The sequence below is a fragment of the Galleria mellonella genome, unplaced genomic scaffold (genome assembly GCF_026898425.1).
Source record: "Galleria mellonella isolate WM207_F2 unplaced genomic scaffold, CSIRO_AGI_GalMel_v1 utg184, whole genome shotgun sequence".
Classification (NCBI taxonomy): domain Eukaryota; kingdom Metazoa; phylum Arthropoda; class Insecta; order Lepidoptera; family Pyralidae; genus Galleria; species Galleria mellonella.
Window position 1 is genome coordinate 6,820,929 of NW_026442025.1, and position 22,215 is coordinate 6,843,143.

Sequence of the window (22,215 nt, forward strand, 5' to 3'; positions counted from 1 at the left end):
ATTTGGCGTTAAACTAGACACTCGTACGAAATAAAAAAATCATTCTACAGATACATCATTGTGTTTTATAGTCCATCTGTTGTATAGACAAAGGCCACTGTTTAAATAGAAAAGAGCTATTTAGATCTGCTGGGTATGTTCTTGTTCAACACTAAACAGCATTGGATGTTTGTTATTTTATTAAGTGCCTCGATCTCCGTACATTTATTGTAATGCCCATCAGTAGATCACAAAGACCACTTGTTTACTTTAAAAGCAAGTGGCTACCACTGCTCGCCATACTTATACGTGTACTATTCTTAAACTTTTTAGTATTTTCGTCGGTTCACCTTCCGTGGGATTGTTTAAAAATAAATATTTACGTTTCACCGTTTATTGTTGACGGCAAAAGGTTAATATCTTTGTAAATAGTGGCGCGTGGTGATTGGCAGTGAGGATTGAAATATAATTATATTATAAAGTTTAGATTACAATGATGCTGTTTTTAGGTTACCGCACGGTGTGTGGATCGCGTTGTTATGACCAAATTGAGTGATATAAAGAACGGTTAGAACATGGGATAAAGTATCTAATTGTAAATAATATATCTGTGAATCGGCCGTGTGGTCCCGGCATAGAATAGGCCACCCATTCCTTTTCTGAGGGTGTCGTACAAGGCGACTAGGGGAGAGCGAGGGATGAGCAGCAGTGTCCTTCTTAAAACATCTCTAAAGCCTAACTGCGGTTGCCAATCCCCCTGCTGAGCGTGGCAACTACTGGAAAAACCCTCCAAGGAGGAGACTTATGTTTAGCAGTAGACAATTAAAGGCTGATATGATGATGATGTTGATATCTGTGAATATATTTGTAATACAATGTATCCTGGATCTTAATTGATCTGGGATAAGAACTATTATTGTACCTGATAAGAAATAAAGAGACCTTTATTCTGTATTAAATTAAAAAAAAAATATGTACTATATTTCTTTATTATAATATATAGCGTAACATAGAGTGCCTTGTGGACTCCAGCATGAATCTACTGTCTGCTTTAGCTCAACTTCCCAGTGGCTCAGTGGATTAGTATTATACTCAATATGTATATGTATACATAAAATAGGACCTCGTAACAGGTCGTCTAGTAAAATCAAGAAATAAAAGTGTAATAAGTTAGAACCTAATAAGATCTAGAGTCCAGAACCAGTTACAGAAGAAACAACATGTATAATCTTGATTCTTATTTATATTTATATCAAAACCTTATCGATTGCTATTGACACCGCCGGATAGCATACTCATTGCTCAGTTTACTTCCTCTTATTAGGCTATTACTCTGCTTAATTCTCTGATTGCTCAGCAACCAGATATAAGTATTTTCAATGACAAATTAGAAAAATATATAATTGATATATTTTTTTTTATTTGTAAAATGCGCCAATAACTTGCCGCACGTTTTAGAAAACTGTAAGTGAAGTAAGAAATTTAAGAAATTGCTTCTTTTGTGGGACAAAATCAAAGGTAGTTAATTATTTGTAATTGTGAAATACTGCCTATACTGACTAACTAACTGTTTGACTAGAAAATGCATGGCAATCCTTTATGACGTACGTTTCTTAAGAATAGATACACTCACTTTCCGGTGCACAATTAAATTCTTACAGAGTTGCGCATCGAACACGCATCTGTTTTGAGACAGTGTCCAGACATTACAAATGTCTTTTGACGTCTTTTAAGTGTATCTAGGCATTGCTATAATAAATTACAATAATTTATCTTTCACCCACTTCCAATGTATGTGTATATACCTTTAATATTAATATATCAAAATAGCAATAAATATAGTTTTATCTAACGGTTCCCTGATGAAAAGGTGTAACTATTTAGTAATCAAAGTTCATTAATCTCCCATAAACATTGATGAAGGTTTGTATGAAATATATCATTTTTCAATTTTATTACCATATCGCTTCATATCATCTACAACCGTTAACTGTCCACTGTTGAGCATTGGTCTCCACATAAAGGAGTTTTGCCAGTAGTTGCCACGCTTGGCAAAAAGATTTTGGTAATATTTTAAGTGGGACGCTACTGTCCATTCCTCGAGCATTAAATTCTCTTAGTCGCGTTGTACGATACACCACGGGAAAGGAAGGAGTGGCCCATTCTATGCCGGAACCACACGGCACACTTTACTATGACATACATTACTCTTGTTGTAATGTTTTTTTGGTACTTATCCCATAAGAGATCTGGCGTGAAGATCGATAAATAAGATAAATATGGTAAAGAGAGTTGAAGAAGACGAGAAGTTGAACGTTATGTGATTTATCCTGCATAAAATCTTTGACTAGAACACACATCATTAGACGTTGTTTGTAAAAATAAAAATAAAATAAAAAACTAAGTAGAAATACTTTTCAAAATAAAAATCCCAATAAATTGGTGTTCAATAATCCGCAACATTTTATCCGCGGCCCGATGACGGATAATCAACACAATAATGTCTGAGAGAAGATTGACATCCATCAATCGCTGATGCATCATCAGCATAGAGCTTTATGTTGATTGTTTATTGAACTATAACGGCGGCGTCGATGGATTAAATGTAAGCTTTAAAGACAATATAGAATTATATTTAAACATTTATATACTTTAGGAAAATATTTTGTAAACTAGCAGTATTTTGTGAGTTTTTTCCATGTGAAGTATAATAAAAACAACGCTATACAACGCTAACCTTAATACGCTCTTTTATAAAAGCATCCCATGCTCTAGTCTCTAGGGAAAACGTTGGCAGTAAAATCATCCCAGAATTTAAGTGTTCGCGGGAGAAATCTCCTCTGAAGCACTGTGCGTGACCATTCTAGTTCTAAGGTGTGAGAATGGATTCACTGCTGATGGCGAGCGGTTTATTAAACATAATGAAAGATAACTGATGATGATGATGATGAGCTATGACCAATTTAATTTGTTTTTTGTGTCTGTATATGAAACATCTATTTATGTATCTTAATACTCAGTCCCCTGTGGAGTAGGCAGAGGGAACTGAATACAAAATGTAAATGTATTTTGGGTGTATGTAAGGATATAGATCCTTACAACTAGCTCTTCATTCACTTTCATACATCATCTTACGAATGCACATCGATTTCGGTAATTATTACTTCCTCTTTCAATTAAAACTTATTTTACTTGATCATAATAAATTACCGTGTGGTCTCATAGAAAGAACCACCCCATCCTTTTCCGTGGATGTCGCAAAGGTGACTCTGGCAGCTAAATAGTCGAGAGATAGGCATCAGCGCCCCTCTTTAAACATGAGCAAAGTCTAACTGCGGTTGCTAACCCGCTTGACAAGCGTAGCAACTACTGTTTTTTTTTTTTGGATATGTGAAAATGGAATGGTAACCCTGCGCTAACGGGATACGCTGGCGGAGCACCAGTGAAGGGTGATAGATGAGAATGAAACAGGCCAGTTAGCCCATCATGATGAATTCATCAGGAATTAACCATAATAGTTTCAAGGGGGAACCGCGTGGAGGTCGACCTGGTTGGGTATATTGCTAGCAATGGGATTCTTAGTCTCCATTACTAACAATCTCTTTCCCCCCAGCAACTACTGGTTAAACCCACGTTATGGAGGAGGGCTGTTTTCAGCAGTGGTCAGTTAACGGCTGATTGTAATAATAATAAATTAATCTAGATCTCTCCCGATATTTGTTTTGTCAATCTTTCCAAATGCCCGAACCAATAGCTTTCTCATATAAACTACTCATTAACACTTATTAATTTTTACTGTAACGTTGTTTATACCATTTTTTTTACCATTTTATTTACATTAATGTATATTTTATTTACTTTGTACGCTAAACAACCAGCCCATAGTGAAATATTTAGTTTGTAGTATTTACTGGGAACTTCATTTTATTACGACTCTAAACAAACACGTTATACACTTAAAATAATGATTATATTTATCCACTGCTGTTTATCAGTCGTGAAGATGAAAGATTTTTTTAAATTAACATTCGCAATTTTAATATTTCTACGAAATTTTTGTTTGTTATTTCAATCCAAGTTTGTTTAGTAGACAATGATATATTCAGGTCAAAGATTTATTTATTTCTCATTAAATATATGTATATATAGTTAATATATGGACCTAGTGGTTTAACTATTACACTACTCTTGATATCGGAGTGTGCTACTCTTACACGTGTAGTAATAGTAGTTTTACTTTATGAAGTAACATTAATATATATGTTATAATATATAATATGCCTAAAATGATGGTATATATATATATATATATTTTTTTTTTTTTCCAACAATAAATAAATTTTACTCCGCATATAACAACTAGATTACTAATAATACGTAGATTGAATACCTATATACCAATTTTAAATCGTGTTAGTTATAAGTAGATAGATTCTACTTCTCAAAAAACAGTTTGTTAACTGATAGTTTCAGTTGGCAAAAATTAATATGAGAATAATAAAAACACAAGGATAGGCAAGCTGAAGTGACATTGGAATGGTTACATAACTCGAAGAACCAACAACAGATGCCGAAGAAAGTTTTTCGAGTGGCGACTCTGTACAGGCAAACGCAGTGTAGGTTAACCCTCCACTAGATGTAGTAACAACCTCACTACAATAACGGAATTATAGTGTAGTAATAGTAACAACTATCACCGATAGTTTAGTTTACCAGTGTCTTTACATGCAAAAAGATTTATCAGAATCGCTTTAGCATGGCCATAAAAAAGTCAGATAAATTGATAACGCTCTAAACTCAGTAAATATTAATAATTTCCCAATTAAACATTCGTATAATATTTATAACTGTCTGTTAGATAGAAACATACATAAAATATATACATAAAATAACATACACATAAAATAGTTGTCTATGAATTACTCTGCAAGTTTGCAATGATATCTAATTTCGACACGCTACAAACGCCATCTTGAGGCTTGCTCGACTGCATGCTCGTTATTGCATCTTGCCTTCTTGTTACCCGGATCGCAGCCCGCCTTTTTACCCGGATAATCCGCTTGTTACCCCCATCCACGCGGTTAGCTCGAGTCTCCTCCAATTATATCTAGCTCAATCCGAAACTGGATAAACTTTTAATTTTTTGGATTCTTAACATTTCCTTTGGGATGATGTAGCGAATATTCATTCTTGGATAATTCAGCAAGTTTTATTTGATAGAATACTTATTTTCATATTTCAGTATGTTACAAAATTTAGGTATATTACCTACATTTTATGAATACATTTGTATATACAGAAATATATATTTGTCTCTAAATCAAAACTACAAATTTTAATTTTATTCAATAATATTATTTTATTAATATTAGTCTCTCTATGGTACGTTCAAACCCAACTTTAGTGAAAAAAAAAATGTTTTTTATAACATACTCGTATACCTTGTAGGATACTTAATCTTTTTATTTATCATAAATATAACTTGAAAAGAATTGGGTAATCCCAATGACTGTAATGAGAAAAAAATAAAACGAAAATATAACTATTCCAAATTTATCAACCACAATCGCCATTATGTTTTCTAAGAAACTACGAATACATTCTTATTTTCCCCTATTTCTACAAGATTAGGCTCGGCGTCCATTAGCGACAAAAGACAGGTGTTGTGCGCGTGTGCGCTAAGCTTTATTAATCTTTTCTCTTTGCTGAGGTTTCGCACTTGACTGGTATCAAGTCTATTGAAGTCGACAAAGCTCCAAGAGATTTATTTTTGTACTTATGTAAGGTCTGGGAGAGAATAATAAGATATAACTACTTAATATGGTTACACGCGTATACGTAAGGAGGTATGTACCTATAGCACTTAGGGTTACATTGTTTAAAGTTTGCTCTATAGGATTTTTTTTATACCACTCATGTAACAAACATGCATATTGCCCCACCTGATGGTAAGCGGTTACCGTAGCCTATGAACGCCTGCAATACCAGGAGCATTATGCGCGCGATGCCGACTCCGAAGAAATTTCTATATCCCTTTTTTGAAGAACCCCATGCTGTAGTCTCTTGGAAAAAACCTCGACTCGGAGCTCATTTTATAACCTGACGTCATGATGGACGTATCATACGTCGCTAAGAATGATACCAGAAAAGTGACGCAATATACGAGTATGTAATATGTGCGCGTTGCCAAATCTGAACCTTTTTACCCCTTTTTGAAAAACCCCATGCTGTCTATAACTATTATATGACTATATTCCATGAGTTTATCTTGTAAGATATGGTCTTATATGTGCATTATATTAAAAAATTTTCACACACATTTTTCACTCAGACTAGTCTAGCCCTAAACAAAACTGGTCAATGATTACTTAACATTTTATTATTATTATTCCAGCCGTTAACTGTCCACTGCTGGACATAAGCCTTCCCCATAAGTGTTTTGCCAATGGTTGCCACGCTTGGCAGGCGGGCTGGCATCCGCAGTTAGGCTTTTAGAGATGTTTTAAGAGGGACGCTGCTGCCCATCTCTCGCCTCTTACGACACCCACGGGAAAGGAAGGGGTGGCCTATTCTATTACTTGACATAAATTCTGATAAATATACATTATATTTTTTAAAATTTGTTTTCATGATCTATGTATCATAACAAAAATTTACCGAAAGACACACAGACATAATCATGAATGAAAAATGAAAATGTTTGGATTGTGTGGGAATCGAACCTGTGACCATCGGAAAGTGAGGCAGTGTATTAAATCGCTACACCACTAAGAAGTAGGTGTTTTGCTCACATGAATTAGTATGAAAAGTATTCTGTGTTAATCTTAGATTATTAAATGTCCATGCAAATGCTTCGCCAAAAACAGGTCAACTTTTTTATCCATGTGTGCGTGAATTGAGTTGTCACAATGTTCATTTATTACTCAGTATGTGGGAGAAATTATATTATACGGTTAAATTGAAAAATAAAAACGACACAATAATATTACGGATATATTTGAATAACAAGGTAAATAGTGCACAATAATCCATAATGATGTTTATATTTATTGATTACTTTGATTGAAAGAGGTTTTCAATTTGTCTGAACGATTTTTTTCCGCAACGTCGTTAATTCTGAAGAGACTCATAAGTCTTTGCAATAGATAGGGTTTCCATATTGATCTAATTGTAATTTAATTATAATTGAAGCTACCGTTTCTCTTTAAAGTGTAAAGTACTGCTTCTAACAAAAACACGCGAATCCGCGTTCGTAATTCAAATATTTACAATATAATCTGTGAAATATCTCATTTATCGCTATATACATAGCGATAATATATATAGTATTCACAATTAACTTTTTTTTTCGGAAAAAAAAAAATACTTATTCAAAGTTCGTTAAAGATGAATAAGTAACTTGTAGATTTGAACATGGAAAAGAATAAGGACCGCTCTCCACAAACCCTATCTGCACCCACAAAAGGCCATTTTGAGGACTGAAAGAATTATATGGACAAGAAATAGTAATTAATGAATTTGACAGTCACAAAATAGTCGTCTGTAAAATTCAAATTTTTTTGAGTTTCATATTTAAATAAATATCAATATATTATGTAGCTGTAACACTTCTACATTTAAGAAGAATATAATGTTACTCTATATTTTGAAATCTTTGTATTTTAAAAGTGGCAGCTCAGTTATTCAATGTTTATCTGGTAATTTTAAGTACACAAATTATAATTTTCCTAATTAATGTTTAGGATAAGTAAAAATGATTGTTATTCATACTTAGAAGGGCATGCTAAACCATCGTCTGATGATTTACGTCAGAGTCAAAGAGGCCTTTATGTAACAAGAAGCATTCATTTTACCTTAATACCAGAGGGCGCCACCCTCACATCGATAATAGTAGTCCTCTATGTTAATAATAATTTTGTAGAATTACATTTGTTGTAATCCATATATAAGACCATTTGCTTTGATTTATTAACATTTTTCATTTATTTATGGCTAAAATGTTGTAATTAAAATGATAAAATAAACTACAGGCATGTCCAATATATTCCAACACAATTATTTCCGCCGGCTAACGGAAAACAAAAATAAACACAAAAGTGGGTCCGGAATAAAAGAGAACTTGAGTGGGACGAGCATCCGGGAATAGGTAAGAAGAGGTAAGAGGCAAGATAGGCGAGAAGGAGGGGGGAGTAGAGTGTGGGGTGAGGTTTTGCTGTTTGAACATTCGTCCCTTTAGGTTTGGGCTCTTTTGTCTATATTTTATTTTATTTGTGGGTTTTTGATTCGTTATGTAGTTTTTATGTTGATATAAATATTTACAATGGCGTACATCATACAGCCTTGTTATGATTTCAATTAACGAACTCTAGTACGTACCTAAGTTGCTTTTGGGGTTTCGCCGTGCGATCCCTGCATAGAATAGGCCACCTCTTCCTTTCTCATGTATGTCGTAAGAATCAATTAAGGGAGGGCGAGGGATGGGCAGCAGCGTCCCTCTTAAAACATTTCTTAAGCCCTGACTGCGGTTGCCAATCCGCCTGCCAAGCGTGGCAACTACTGGCAAAACCCTCCAAGGTGGAGGCTTATGTTCAGCAGTGGATAGTTAAAGACTGAAATAATGATGATGTAAAATCAGTTATTTTGTTTGACAAAAATTGGATTAAAGACGAGCATTTTTTGTACGTAAAAACATAACCCTCCTGTTTTCAGCAGTCGGCAAAAGAACTTACCTATCTATTATGCTTGCTACATAAATGTTAATATTAACTCAAGTGATGAACGGCAATTACTCTCAACTGTACTGTAACAGAAACAATTTCCACGTTCGTACCCAATTTATCTCATACAAGTCTTTACCAAACGTGTTTCGAATTAAGTCCTTTATTGCCGTTGTCGCCGTCCGGATGTCTAAAACTGCTTTGTTATTAGTTTCCACATAAAAAACTAGTTTGAAGAAACAGCGCCCTCTGATGTGGCGGCGCGGGGCTTAATTTTTGATTTATTGAACGTTTTCCTTTGAAATTTCATGCAAGGAAGCGATAATATTGTTGAGGACATCTCTTATATTTGTCTACAAAGCATTCCTTCTATTATTATTTCTCTATTATCTATGTTTAAATTTCTTATTATCTATATTAAAATAGTCTTCGAACCTGTCTTTAATGTATTAATTTTAATTAAATAAATAGATACCTAACCAATATGCTGATGCTAAAGACTATATTAAACTTTAGTATACCTAGATAATGAAATGGCGGACTTAACATCATATGGTGTTAGCTACCCATCAACTGTAGACATGAATAACAAGAATAACAACAAATAAATAGAAAAACAAAAACAATATTAAAATAAAATAGTAATTAAAAATAATACACATTATTTACATTATACCATATATATTATATAATAATTAATAATGTTGGACGAAATACTACTTAAATTTAAATGAAATACCAGCATCAGACAAAGTAAAATGTGTAAAACATTATGATTTTAGGGATTCTAAATAAAAAGAAAGTAGTTTATGCTTGAATGCCAATTTGCTTGAAGCAGATCTAATGTCAAAGAGTAAAGAATTCCAGTGCTTGATAAACTGAATAGTTAAAAGTATTGGAGATAAAGCCAGTATAGTGGAGAGGAACATTAGGAAATATACATAGTTCTATATATACTCCTGTTATACATATATATAGTCCTGTTATTATTTTTAAACCATTATTCAAAACTTATTTAAAATTAAGTTTACATGAATAAAATATTTCTTAAAAAATCTAATAAGACGTCCCAGCATGAATACGAAACAATCTACAACAATATCGCGTACGACTTTACTATCACAGTTGGCACCCCTGCGGTTTTGCGCGAATTAGAGCAATGGAGGCGCGGACACCGGGGTTATAACTATCAAGAGTACGGTTTGACACGTGCCGAATCATGTGCCGATCTCGCGTTATTCATTGCGTTTTTCAACTACATACAGAAAGTGGCCTCTGCTAATTGCGTTTTTAACCGACTTCAAAAAAGGAGGAGTAGTATTTTTTTCTGAGTGGAGTGTAGGTATATTTTCAGATTAACCCCATAGAAATTTTATCAGATACCTATAGATCAATATTTTATTTCTTAACTGGATTTTTTCCTATGAAATATTTTTATAATTACAATTATTTTTAATGAAAATAAAATGGTAAAATATTATAATTTTTAAATTCATAACAAATTTACAATTTAAAAGTGCTTGTAAACAAATATATTTGAATAAAGATAATTTGAATTTGGTTTTACCATTTCTGAAGTCTGTTGTTTTTTCTGGAACACAATCTTATTAACGATATATTCGTTTATTCTTTTTAATGTATGTTTCAAAATGTAGACTTTTTTTATTAGTAAATACATTAAACAACTCATAAAGCGAATACCACTGAGGGCTGTCATATGTAACAGAAATAAATATAAGTATGGGTGTGACATTAATATAACAATAAACTGATAAGAGTAGACTATGGCAAAATGGTTGTGATAATCTGATAAAACCAAAAAAAGAAGAAATTATAAAAAAATAAAATAACATATATGGCAATAACCCTGAAATAAAATAGATATATTACAGTTAAGATAGGTGTCTCAAATTTCCAGTTTATAACACAATCAGATAATTTGGTTTATCAAAAAAATACCGTGTTTGTATCGAATATAATTTGTATAAAGTTGACGTGACGATATCAAAGAAAAACATCGGCTATTAAAATTCCCATGAATTTGACAGATTATGGTAGCCCTCTATAAGGTATTTATATTATACTATTATCATATAGCCTAAAATATTACCATAATTAAGATAAATCTAATATAAAAATACATCATTACCTTACACCCGAGATCCGGCTATATAATATACCTAAAACACATCATGACTGTTTTAGGCAGTTGGATAAAAAATAATCTATACATATATTATAATAGAGGATGCTGATTGACTCATTTACCCATATATTAACCCACAGCCGAAACTGCTGAATCTTGAATCTTGAAATTTTGCAAATAAGTTCTTTATATAGGTGAACAACAACAAAGGAATTTTGAAAATTAAGCCACTAAGGGGAACGAAAGTTTTTATGTAAATTCGTCAGGTTAGAAGTTAGATACGTGATATTTTTGATTACTTTTACAGAAAAATATGATTCCGCGTTCGAAAACCAAACATTTTAGATTTATAGTCTTTACGAAACATCTCGAGATGTGTTTTGCTCCAATTAAAAGTACCTACTGTAAAAAACAGTAGAGCAAAATCTACCTACTTTTAACATTCTATATACATACATACATACATATAATATTACCGTCACATCTGTCTCTCATTGGAGTAGGCAGAAACAATGGAACACCAAATGCTCCAATTAAAACAGACTTCTTTCGCTGTCTCCTCAATTCATTAATACATAATATTCTATATTTAACAAATACCAACCCAAAACAAATTACACGTAAAATGCAAAATCACCGCATTGATGTGTGATTGTATCTCGACACAGGAACAACATTGCAATTCATTGCAAAAGCTCGATAAGCAGACGACACCCCGCGGGGAATGCTGGGTGCCGGCGACTTGTATAGCGACATCTCGGTCGACCGTTTTGACAGTTTAATTGGGCATCATCGTCATGTCTATGTGTGCGTGGACAAGAAAAACACTGTTTTTTTTTTTTGCGCAATACGTTTTCGATTTAGAAATATTTACCATAGACAGAATTAGATACGAAATTGTTTTTTTTTCTATAATAAGTGTCAAATAGGTAGAAAATTAACGGGTGTTCTCAATTTATTTCAAATAACCCTATAAGCCGTTGTCGTGTGGTCCCGGCATAGAATGGAGCACTCTTCCTGTCCCGAGGGTGTTGTAAAGAGCGAATAAGGGAGATTAATGGTCGAGGGATAGGCAGCAGCGCCCCCCCTTAAACATCACCAAAACCTAAACTGCGGTTTCCAATCTGCTTACTAAACGTGGCAACTAATGGCAAACCCCCCATTATGGGAAAGGCCTTCAGCAGTGGACAGTTAACGGCTGACATCATGATGACGATGATGACTCTATAAGCTTTAAGACCTTTAAGTTTATATTAATTCTTCTATTCATGTTATTTTGATAACATCATCTAATTTACCATTTTTCTAGATCTCTGATTTCGCAGCGGACTATGCTAATTGGTGAATAATGCTTAGTCGTAAAAGATGTCACTAAGTTTAAAGACTAAGTGAAATATGTGTTTCTGTATATAAAAACAGATTTAAGTTCGGTTGAAACACCAACAAAACAAAAAATATTTGTTTAGACCATACCTATAATAAATTAAGAATGTGTTAAAAAAAACCAACTTCAGTTGTGACAAAACTAGTTATTTTAATTTTTGATGATTGAAAAGCTAAACTACTGAACCGAGTTTGATAAAATTTCTATAGGATCAATCTTTATCATATATAAAAAAATCCAAATCGGTTTATAACTGATGGAGTGAAGAGGTAACAAACATTTTTATGTTTGTTACCTAGCAAACGAATTGAGAACTCTCCTCTTTTTGAAGTCGGTTAAAAATTACTGGCATTCGTTTTGGGCTTCGAAGGGCGCGTAAAGCCGTCGTCTAGTATTAATCCACGTTAGAAGACTTCGTTTATAACTGAGGCGCCCAAGAAAGTCTGGACACTAGAGGGAGCCATCCTAATACATTCGTATTAGTATTTTCAACTGATGCTAATCACATCAAGTTCTTTAATCTCAAACAAAAGTACTCAGTATTCATATTTTAAAGTAGGCGTTATTTTTCGGAAGTCCATGTAGATTTTTATTATTTGATTAGAATTATTTTGACTTTTAATCAATGTTGAGTAACACATAGCTCGTTTTAGTCAAATACATGCACACTATCTATAATCCGTGGTTTTGCTTACGTGAATCATTAAATACACAAAGTATCCTGTGTGCTAAGTTAAGATATAGCCTACCCGTGTACCAAATTTCATTCAAATCCTTTAAGTAGTTTTTGTATGAAAGAGTAACAAACATCCATCCATCTTTACAAACTATCGCATTTATAATTTAAGAAACTACGTATTGAACACTTATATTCAGTTTTATACATGTTGTGAAATATGTATAAATAATTATTTTACTTGTATAGATGTTACAGTAGCTATTTCCAATATAATAAATGTTCCAATATATTAAAGAAAGTTCATACAGTTCTTTGATTCTTTAGATAAAATACGGAAGAAGTTTAACAGTGGAGATAAAAGTTTAAAAGATTTAATTGATATTCGAATGAATATCTTCAAATGCAATGAGTATTATTAGTCTGTATTACTCAACAAAATTGACAAAAAGATGCATATGGTTTTAGTTTGTTCTAGATCGTCAATATTTCACTAATCTCCCGATCAATCTGTCGACCGGTCCCTATAAAAACATGTTATTGCAACTCAGCAGTGTAATAATTAATTCAAAGCATTATTGTACAATCTGTTGTCGATATTAAAACGCATTTAAACATGGCCATAGAATGATATGGAGACGACAATGATAGTAAATTTTACAACATTTTGTCATTTGCTCGTTTGACACTCTGTGTTATAAATAAAAATAATTCGACTCAGATAACTGACAAGTGTAGTTTCAAGTCTCGTCGTTACAAACTATCGGTATGTTACATTTTTCTCCGTATATTTTATTTAGATTTTGATATCCTAATTAATATTAATTTTATAATAAATATTGTTTGTTACACTTTTACATCTAAACCACTGAATCAAAAAAATATTATTATTCACTTTGGTATAGAGATAGATGTGAAACTGAGATTGTTATAGGCTACTTTTTCTTGCAAAAAAATTTTAGTAGGTGGAGGAGAGGTAATTTTTGTGTGAAACTTATTTACTTGTCCGAATTGCTTCAAACTTTGCACAATTATTATTATATATTAAAGTATACATATTTCTTTTTCACATACTACTTTACTGCATAGGGAGTGAAAAGGAGGTAGCAAATTTATATGAAAAAGAATTCTTTTTCTCCGTATACTTACAACCAGAATAGTTGAACAAAATCAATGTGAACCCGTGTAAAACTGCGGGTGGATAGTTTTATACAAATATCTTGTGCTCAAACATTAGTAACAATTTATAGTAGCTATTACTAAACTTGCAACCCTATGTATACTCTGTTACGATATTGAATAATATATATTTAAATAAGAAAAAAAAAATATAATAAATGACCTCTCCTCGCCTACCTTGTCCAGGGCTGTACATTAGCGATTCATTTTGATATGTCATCGCTGCAACGTCGGTAATGCCCTTTGTGGAAGCCCTCGTCGGCTCAGACCGATTGTAATCCCTTTTTATACTGCATTATTCAAATTATCAACACTTTTGTATCGGTACTGCTAGCAACAAAATTATATAAACACACGAATGAACTTTATTACGACATAATATGTTACATTTTCGTATAATTTCGTATCGACACTTCGTGTGTACGACAGTCGTGAAAGTACAAAACATGGGGATTTATTTATAATACAATATGTATGAAGGTGTTAATAATGCTAAAATAATAATTGTAGAAAATATGTGTTTAATTGAGGTCTCCCATACCTGGACGACTGTAGTAGTGTAGCGGATGAACATACAACTTACTTTCCGATAGTCGCATGTTCGATGCCCGCACTTTTGTATTCTTAAGAATGTACATATATTTGGTCTGGACGTTTTCTTTGCATCATATATATTAATAAACAATAAAAAAACATTAATTCAATATAATATCAGTTATGTAGTACCTACCCACAGTGCAAGCTCTGCTTATATTTTAACTAGGTAGCGCTGTGACAATAAATGTCTGGTGATTATTTATTTAATTTTATCACCGAATTGTTTTCATGTAACATTAAGAACTGAACCCCGATTCTTTATCACAGTAAATTAGAATAATAAAATCATGTTTAAGATATTATTAATTAAAAATCTACAGTTTCGCGTGTTTTTTTTTTTTTTAAATAAAATATAACCCATGTCATTCGCTAATAATGTTACTTTCTATAGGTGAAAGAATTTGAAATCAATTAAGATTTTTTTTGAGTTTATCCATTACAAATAAAGCAATAAAAATTTCAAACTTTCCTATTTATAATATTAGTTTAGATTTTAGAATATACTTATAGTTACTTATATTTGTTTTAAAGCCTGCATAAATATTTTAATTTGTAAAACATAATATTAAATATATTAATGATAGTACTAAACAGCTATGTTCTTAATGAAGTAAAAAAAGCTGTAAATTATTAATCGTACGTTATAATTCGATTACCTCAAAGTCACAGGCGTTATAATTTAGCCATAAAAGTCTAAATGTCTATTTAAATATATAAAATACTGAAGTATTTTTATAAGCAATATCACGTGTAAGTAAACGTTATAAATAACGAATAACGCATTTTATTGCAGCGAAGTCACAAATCGTATCGCAATATCTAACATTAACGTCCAGAATATTGGACATTACCGTGTCTTACGTGTTAACCGTTATTATAATATCACATGTTAATATATAAAAAAACGTGGTCAATCACAGAGAGCTGCTCTTATAATATCACGCTTTTATTTATATTATCAACTAACTTTTTTCCTGCTGTTTAGTACGCGACCATTACTAAATGGCATATCAAATTAAAATATACACCAGTTTTTAGACCTTCAGGAATACAACTGTGTTAATTTTATTTGTTTATTTATTTAATACTTTATTGTGCACACTAATAATACAAGAAAGTATGACAGACGTAAGCAAAGGTACAAAGACGAGCTTAACTCGAAAATATTTCCTTTTATTCCATTATATCATTCTTTATTTTACTAATATGATAAAATTGTAACTAGAGGATGTCTGTACGTGGAACATATTGTTGAATGAATGCGGTTTTCACAGTTGTTTCCAAAAATCTAACTTAAAATCTTTTTGTTTCATTTTGTTATCCCGTCTGGATGGGGTATGTTTCATTGGTTTTCTTACTTCTGAAATACCCACAAACGAAGTAGTGGACAAAAAGCTAGTATTTATTTAAACGTATGAAAAAAGAGTTCTTATTTATATTAAAACCTAGAGTGTTTTGTACAGATTACTTTCTTTTCGATGTATTTAGGACGTCTTATATCCAATTAACTGTATTCTAGATCTATGTGTCCAATTATTTGTTACATAAATCGAAAATTACTAAAACTAATTCTATGACTAGGATTAATCTGTCTTGAAAATGAGGACATGTCGTCTTGTGACAGTAAATACTCGTATTATGATTTCACCTAAGATTTTGCATCTCTTACGTCAATGTGACGTCTGTTTCATTACGCAGTTAAACGCCGTATTTTCTAGTAATCTTTTTTTAATTTACGTAGATCTTAATCCCACCGAGGAAAGGTCATAATCGAGCGATGCCACTTCGGTTCATACTATTTTGATATCAGCGCCGGCTTTATAAATTATGCCACGGTATGTCCGGTCGTCATTCGTGATCTCTTTGTCTATAATAAATTATTCAGTATATTGTTTTTGATCTATACTTTAAACCGACCCTATGACTTCATTTTAATCTCCAGAATTATCGTGTTCTATAACATTGACAAGAACTGGATAGGGATTTACATAAACTTTTTTAATGCTACTTACCCTGATTTATTTTTGTTAATTTTCAATATATTGTGACACATATTTCTATACAGTCTTGACACCAAGAACAAAGTGACATTAATCTTGATGGATTTCGCTATTTATATTATGCACCATAATTATTGATCGGATATCAACTTGTACACGTAACAATGTGACGTCGCCAAATCGCGTCCAACTGTTTCTGTTGGCAAGGCTTGCTTGTCACAAGTTTAATCATTTTCACTCCATCATCCCTGTCCTTAACAGCCCAATCCCATGTTGCAATAGCACGACCCACCTGCGACAAGACAACAATAAATTGTTCCATAGCAGCTGGTCACCTCAATCAAAAATCACATTTTTATATCATCTTTAACATTAATAATGCTATCAAAATACGGTCGAAATGCCAAAACGACGGTCGGCTGTAAAATATAAGCGCCAATTGCTAGGACATCTCCACAGAGCTATTAAATAAAAGTCTTTTTACATTAGATAAATCGCGTACGTTATTCGGGAACATCTGTCCCTTGCCGATTACGCCCATACATTATGCTCAGTTTGTTGTTTTTAATAAAAAGTTTAATCCGTTCGGTTATGACGGCAATTTGTCAGTCCGATGGAAAAACTTGGTCGTTTTAACGGTGGCTTGCCGCTCACATGGGGTACTACGGCAACCTCGTTTTTTTATTCGGTGATTATGTCACTCTTATTTATGTATTCGCTTTTGTCTTCCATTAGCGCTTTTCGTTTTCATCTCCACCGCTCGTGATTCACTTAAATGTTTCACTGTCAGCCGCAGTAAAGAAGTTTTAAAAGCATGTTTTCATATTTGCATCAAAACGATACTCACCGTCCGGAAACCCGTCTCATCGAGTTGTTTCGATTTCATCACCTTATAACATCTTACTCGGTACAACCATTAACAATTCAATAAGATCTTAATGAAGAGCTGATAAAATGTATATAGTGGCATTCGTCATGACTCCCGGGCAATTAATCGGAGGATCTTTTTTTGGGGAATTTGCGTTATGGGAGAGGAGATTTAGCGACCGTCACTACCCTTGATTTGTGCATGTATTTTATTGTTTTCTTTGTCGTGAATGGGCTTTAATGTGCAATATATTGTGAAGCACAAATTTCCCGTGGAATGATGTCTCGTTAACAGCGATTGCCGAAAGCACTGCAATTTAGGAGCCGGTCGTTACCTCGGTGTTCTTTTGTTTCGGAATTCTCGACTCTTTACCACTATTTATTATAGTTGGTATGTGGAAGTTGTTTCTTTGTACATTTCGAAAGACTTGCTCTGTTATGTTATTAAGAAAAGTATGGCATTAAATGAAAGAAAGTTTCTACAATTAGATACCATTCCTTGAATTCCATATTTACTTACACGTCATTATTAAAAAATAAAATAGAATAAATAGTTTCATCTTCTAAATCTGGTCAATAAAAATAAATTTGGAAATGCTCACAGTTCTTACGATATAGTAAATATTATTAGACTTAGATTAGTCGTCAGGTATAAGTTTAGTAATTGCATTAAAGGCATTTAAATCAAGACACCGGTGTAACTACCGTAGCTGTTATATTAATGCAATACTGTTTTACTTAGTAAGTATATTGCATTACATACATAAAACACCAGTCAAGATTGTTGAAACCTTCAATATCCCTTCTATCTATTTCTTGATCTGAATCACTGGATGATATCCTTTGGGTTCAGTCACCGCCAAATCAAAAACTAGTATATTTTTTACTATTACATAATTTTAATACTATGTACGTATACGAGTTTTTAGTTTTATGTTATAAGGTTTGTAAATATTGAATCTCATAGTAGCTATTCTTTCCAGAACCTGGGCAATGTAAGCGCTGAACTAGAACTCCAGAGGCTTCAACAAGAACATCTGCGTAGACAAGAGCTGGTGCGGCGCGGCCAACATGGTTTATACCCTGGACCTCCTCTCGCACTCTTGCCTCTTCTGGAGCAAATGCGACCACAACCACCGCCGGCCCCTCCTAACGTAAGATATAGACGATTGAATACTCCAAAATTTTATATACACTAAACATCCACACATTTTAATGATTTTCTATTTAACTTTATTATCAAACACGCTTTAATGAGATTGTCTGGCATTGAAAATATTGAATAACAATTATAAGTTGAGTATTCCGATAGCAAATAACTTAGGATTTTACCTATTCTTAACTTTTCTTTATTCGTGTACTATTAAAGATGCTCATTTTGTTTCTATCTCCATCAATTCCTCTCTGTTGACATTTCATTGCTTGTATATATTTCTTATTCTCAGCTCTTCTCTTCATAGCATTATTATACCTTCCATCTTCACAACTATACAATTATGGAACTCTCTCAGTCACATTAATTAAATAGTGGTTCACTTTATCAGTGGCATTATCAACAAATATTTTAGACGGAATAAAGATATTTAATGTCAAAAATATCGACTTTCGACGTGTCGTCCTTTTCATTAGAACACAATTTTAAATATGACACAATGTAACAAAACATATCAAGAATAAAATGGGTTTATTGGAAGTTTTATATTTATATTTAATCTGTTATTATATATTTATTATGACGCCAATATTAATGACAGATTACGTATATTCGTGTTGAACTAAACACTGCCAATTATTTATACACAGCGTTGGGGTTAAAATAGCTTTAACATGTCCATCCATACAAAATGATTGTCTTCTTGCCAAACCAATTTGTCCGATATACCTTGCATTTCCTTAACTTTGTATTAATTTGTATGACACGCTTAATAAAAAATCTCTTATCAAAATATAAAATTTTGTTGAAACTTTTTTATTCTTGTGGGTAGATATGTATTTCTGGACGTCACAAATTCTCAACATGATAAACTGAGAGAATTTGGCGTTTGTCCTGAGTATCTAAATGAAGTTGTTTTAAGATATATTACATTAGACTAATGTAAATATTCATACATTAGAATTAGATCAAACTAGTTGTTTTATTTGCTATAAAAATAAATAGGGTTATTATGAGTTTGGTTACCAAAAAACAATTTTTAAGTTGGCAATCAAGCACATAGTTCACGTAATGGTTAACAACCATCATTTACCTTGAACGCTTGTAAAACTAGAGGTATCATATCACGCCCACGTTGTCAAACCTTTCAACATTAATTTCTTAACCCTTAAAAGCCTGATTTTTTAAATCAAATTAAAAAATATATAAGTGTACCCTTTACTGTTTTTACCAATGGGGAAAAATAGTAAAAAAATCAAAACGTTATTTTTATATATTTATTTTGATAAAAGAAAAAATTGGTTACATGTAAACAGCCAAATATTAAAATAAAATCGATTATAGGCGGCAAATGCGATTTATAACCCCCGTATCAAATTTGAAACTTCAGGTATTTAAGGGTTAATCTATAATACCTAGTAATTTTACTGATACTTACATATATTATATGTCATGTTACAAATCAGAACAGAATATGTATAGGTACAATCAAGTCCTCATTATTAACGAGTTATGTGCTAAGCTAGGATATACTCGTAACCTACCCGTGTATCAAATTTTATTCAAATTGAGAACAAGAGACAGACTTCCATTCATCCATCCATCCATCGTTTTTTTTTTATACAACTTAGAATGGCAAACAAGCTGACGGCCCATCTGATGGAAAGTGGTAACCGTCGCCTATAGACATGAGCAGTACCATGGACATAACAAAGTATACTGCTTCGCCCATGAAACCACTCATGCGTTGCCATTACTGAGAACTCAGGTGTTATTCTTCTGTACCCTGTAAATCCACGCCATATCCCACCCTTCAAACCGAAACACAGCCATGCAAACACAACTGCTTCACGATTGAAACACGAATAGGACAGAGGTACCCAAGCAAACGACTTTTGCACAAAGTATCCCTCTGGTAACAAACTTATGCATTTATTATATTAATAGGATAACCTTTCCCTCTCCAAATGCGGGGCAAGCATTTTAAAATATTTTCAACCGACATCGAATAGAAGGGGGTTCTTCATTCGGTTGTTTTTTCGTTTAATGTTTGTTACCTTATAACTCCGTCAATAATAAACCGATTTGGAGGGTTCTTTCTTTATTTTAAAAGATATACTTACATATTGGTCCCATAGAAATTTCATCAAAGTCGATTCAGAGGTTTAGTTTTTAAAATTAAAATAATTGTTTTCGCCACAATTGAAATCGCCTTTTTTGTGGATTATCATTATTTAAAATTTTATTAGTAATAGTATTTCCTCTTGTGGGGAAAGAACCGAATCCAGTAGTGGTACAGTAATGGGTTGTTAATGTAAAATAAGATTGTTTACGTTACAATTCAAGTTATCTACATACACGATGTTAATTCTGGCTACACATAAAAAACGAAAGTTGCACTAATTGCCTACCTAACTGGTATTTGTTATATAAAATTATAATTAGCCGTATTCAATGTACCCTCCATTCGTCATCCAGTTTTTTGACTATAAACATTTCATTTGATGCTGATAGTCCGCTATTAATTGATGTAATTTCCTCTCTCTCCGTCGGAACGGTTACGTCATTAGAAAGATGAGCTGTCCGATTGTTAACTGAACTCATTTTTGTTTCGAGTGTCTTACGTTCTTAATTAACAGAAAACTTAAGTTGCTACAACAGGCACCTATAAAATTAATAGGTACTACCAGAAACAAATTTAAATATACCGTTTAATCCTATTATTATCTGTATATGTTATATAAAAATAAATTGCTGTTCGTTAGTTTTGCTAAAACTCAAAAATGGCTTGACTAATTTCAATACTTTTTAGTTCGTTATAATATAGGAGTGGTTTAAAATAAAAAAGTTTGAAAACCCTTTAGGGGTTTAGAAAAAATCGGAAAGTAAAAAATTAGTAATTTTGTATGGAAAAGGCTACTTTGGATTATTTTTATTAGATGCCTTTGGAGATGATACAAAGTTCACGTGGATAGATGTTTATTACTTTTTCACGGAAAAACTATTGAACGAAATTGAATAAAATTTGTTGCACAAGTAAGTTATATGCTAACTTAGAACATAATAAAACTCGCGGGATAGAGCTAATAATATAGAATTTGTTTAATTTTTTTAAATTTAATAATATCTACTACTACCAAGATAGGATACAAATAATTTATAAACTGAACATATAACTACTGAAATATTTTCTTTGATGTTTTAATTATAAAAATAACCAGATCGACTTACATGTATTTTTTCAAGAACGCTCAACTAGTTTCGGGACCATCCAACCTTTAACAATAAAATTACTTCTTTGATGTTACAAAAACTATTTCTTTATACCGAACCCTATCCCGCGACCTTTCGAACATATCGTCTCGTGTAATTCTGTTTTTTATTAATTTTCAAACGTTTTTTTCTATATAACACCTGACCTAATATATAATGACCTTGGAATTAAAACTTGGGACTAAATTTAGAGCTATATTATACTTTTTTTTACTTATTACCGTAATACTACGAATAATAATGT

General features: G+C 32.4%; 1 protein-coding gene across 3 annotated transcripts in view; it reads left to right on the top strand.

Moving 5' to 3' along the window:
- The window catches only part of LOC113512018 (transcription factor SOX-5), a 388,866-nt gene that overhangs the window by 352,538 nt on the left and 14,113 nt on the right, over positions 1-22,215 (top strand). For all 3 annotated transcript variants that reach the window (XM_031909143.2, XM_026895768.3, XM_052893688.1), the window contains one exon: positions 18,529-18,699. In XM_031909143.2, coding sequence (XP_031765003.2) covers positions 18,529-18,699 — 171 coding nt within the window. The remainder of the gene's footprint in view (positions 1-18,528; positions 18,700-22,215) is intronic.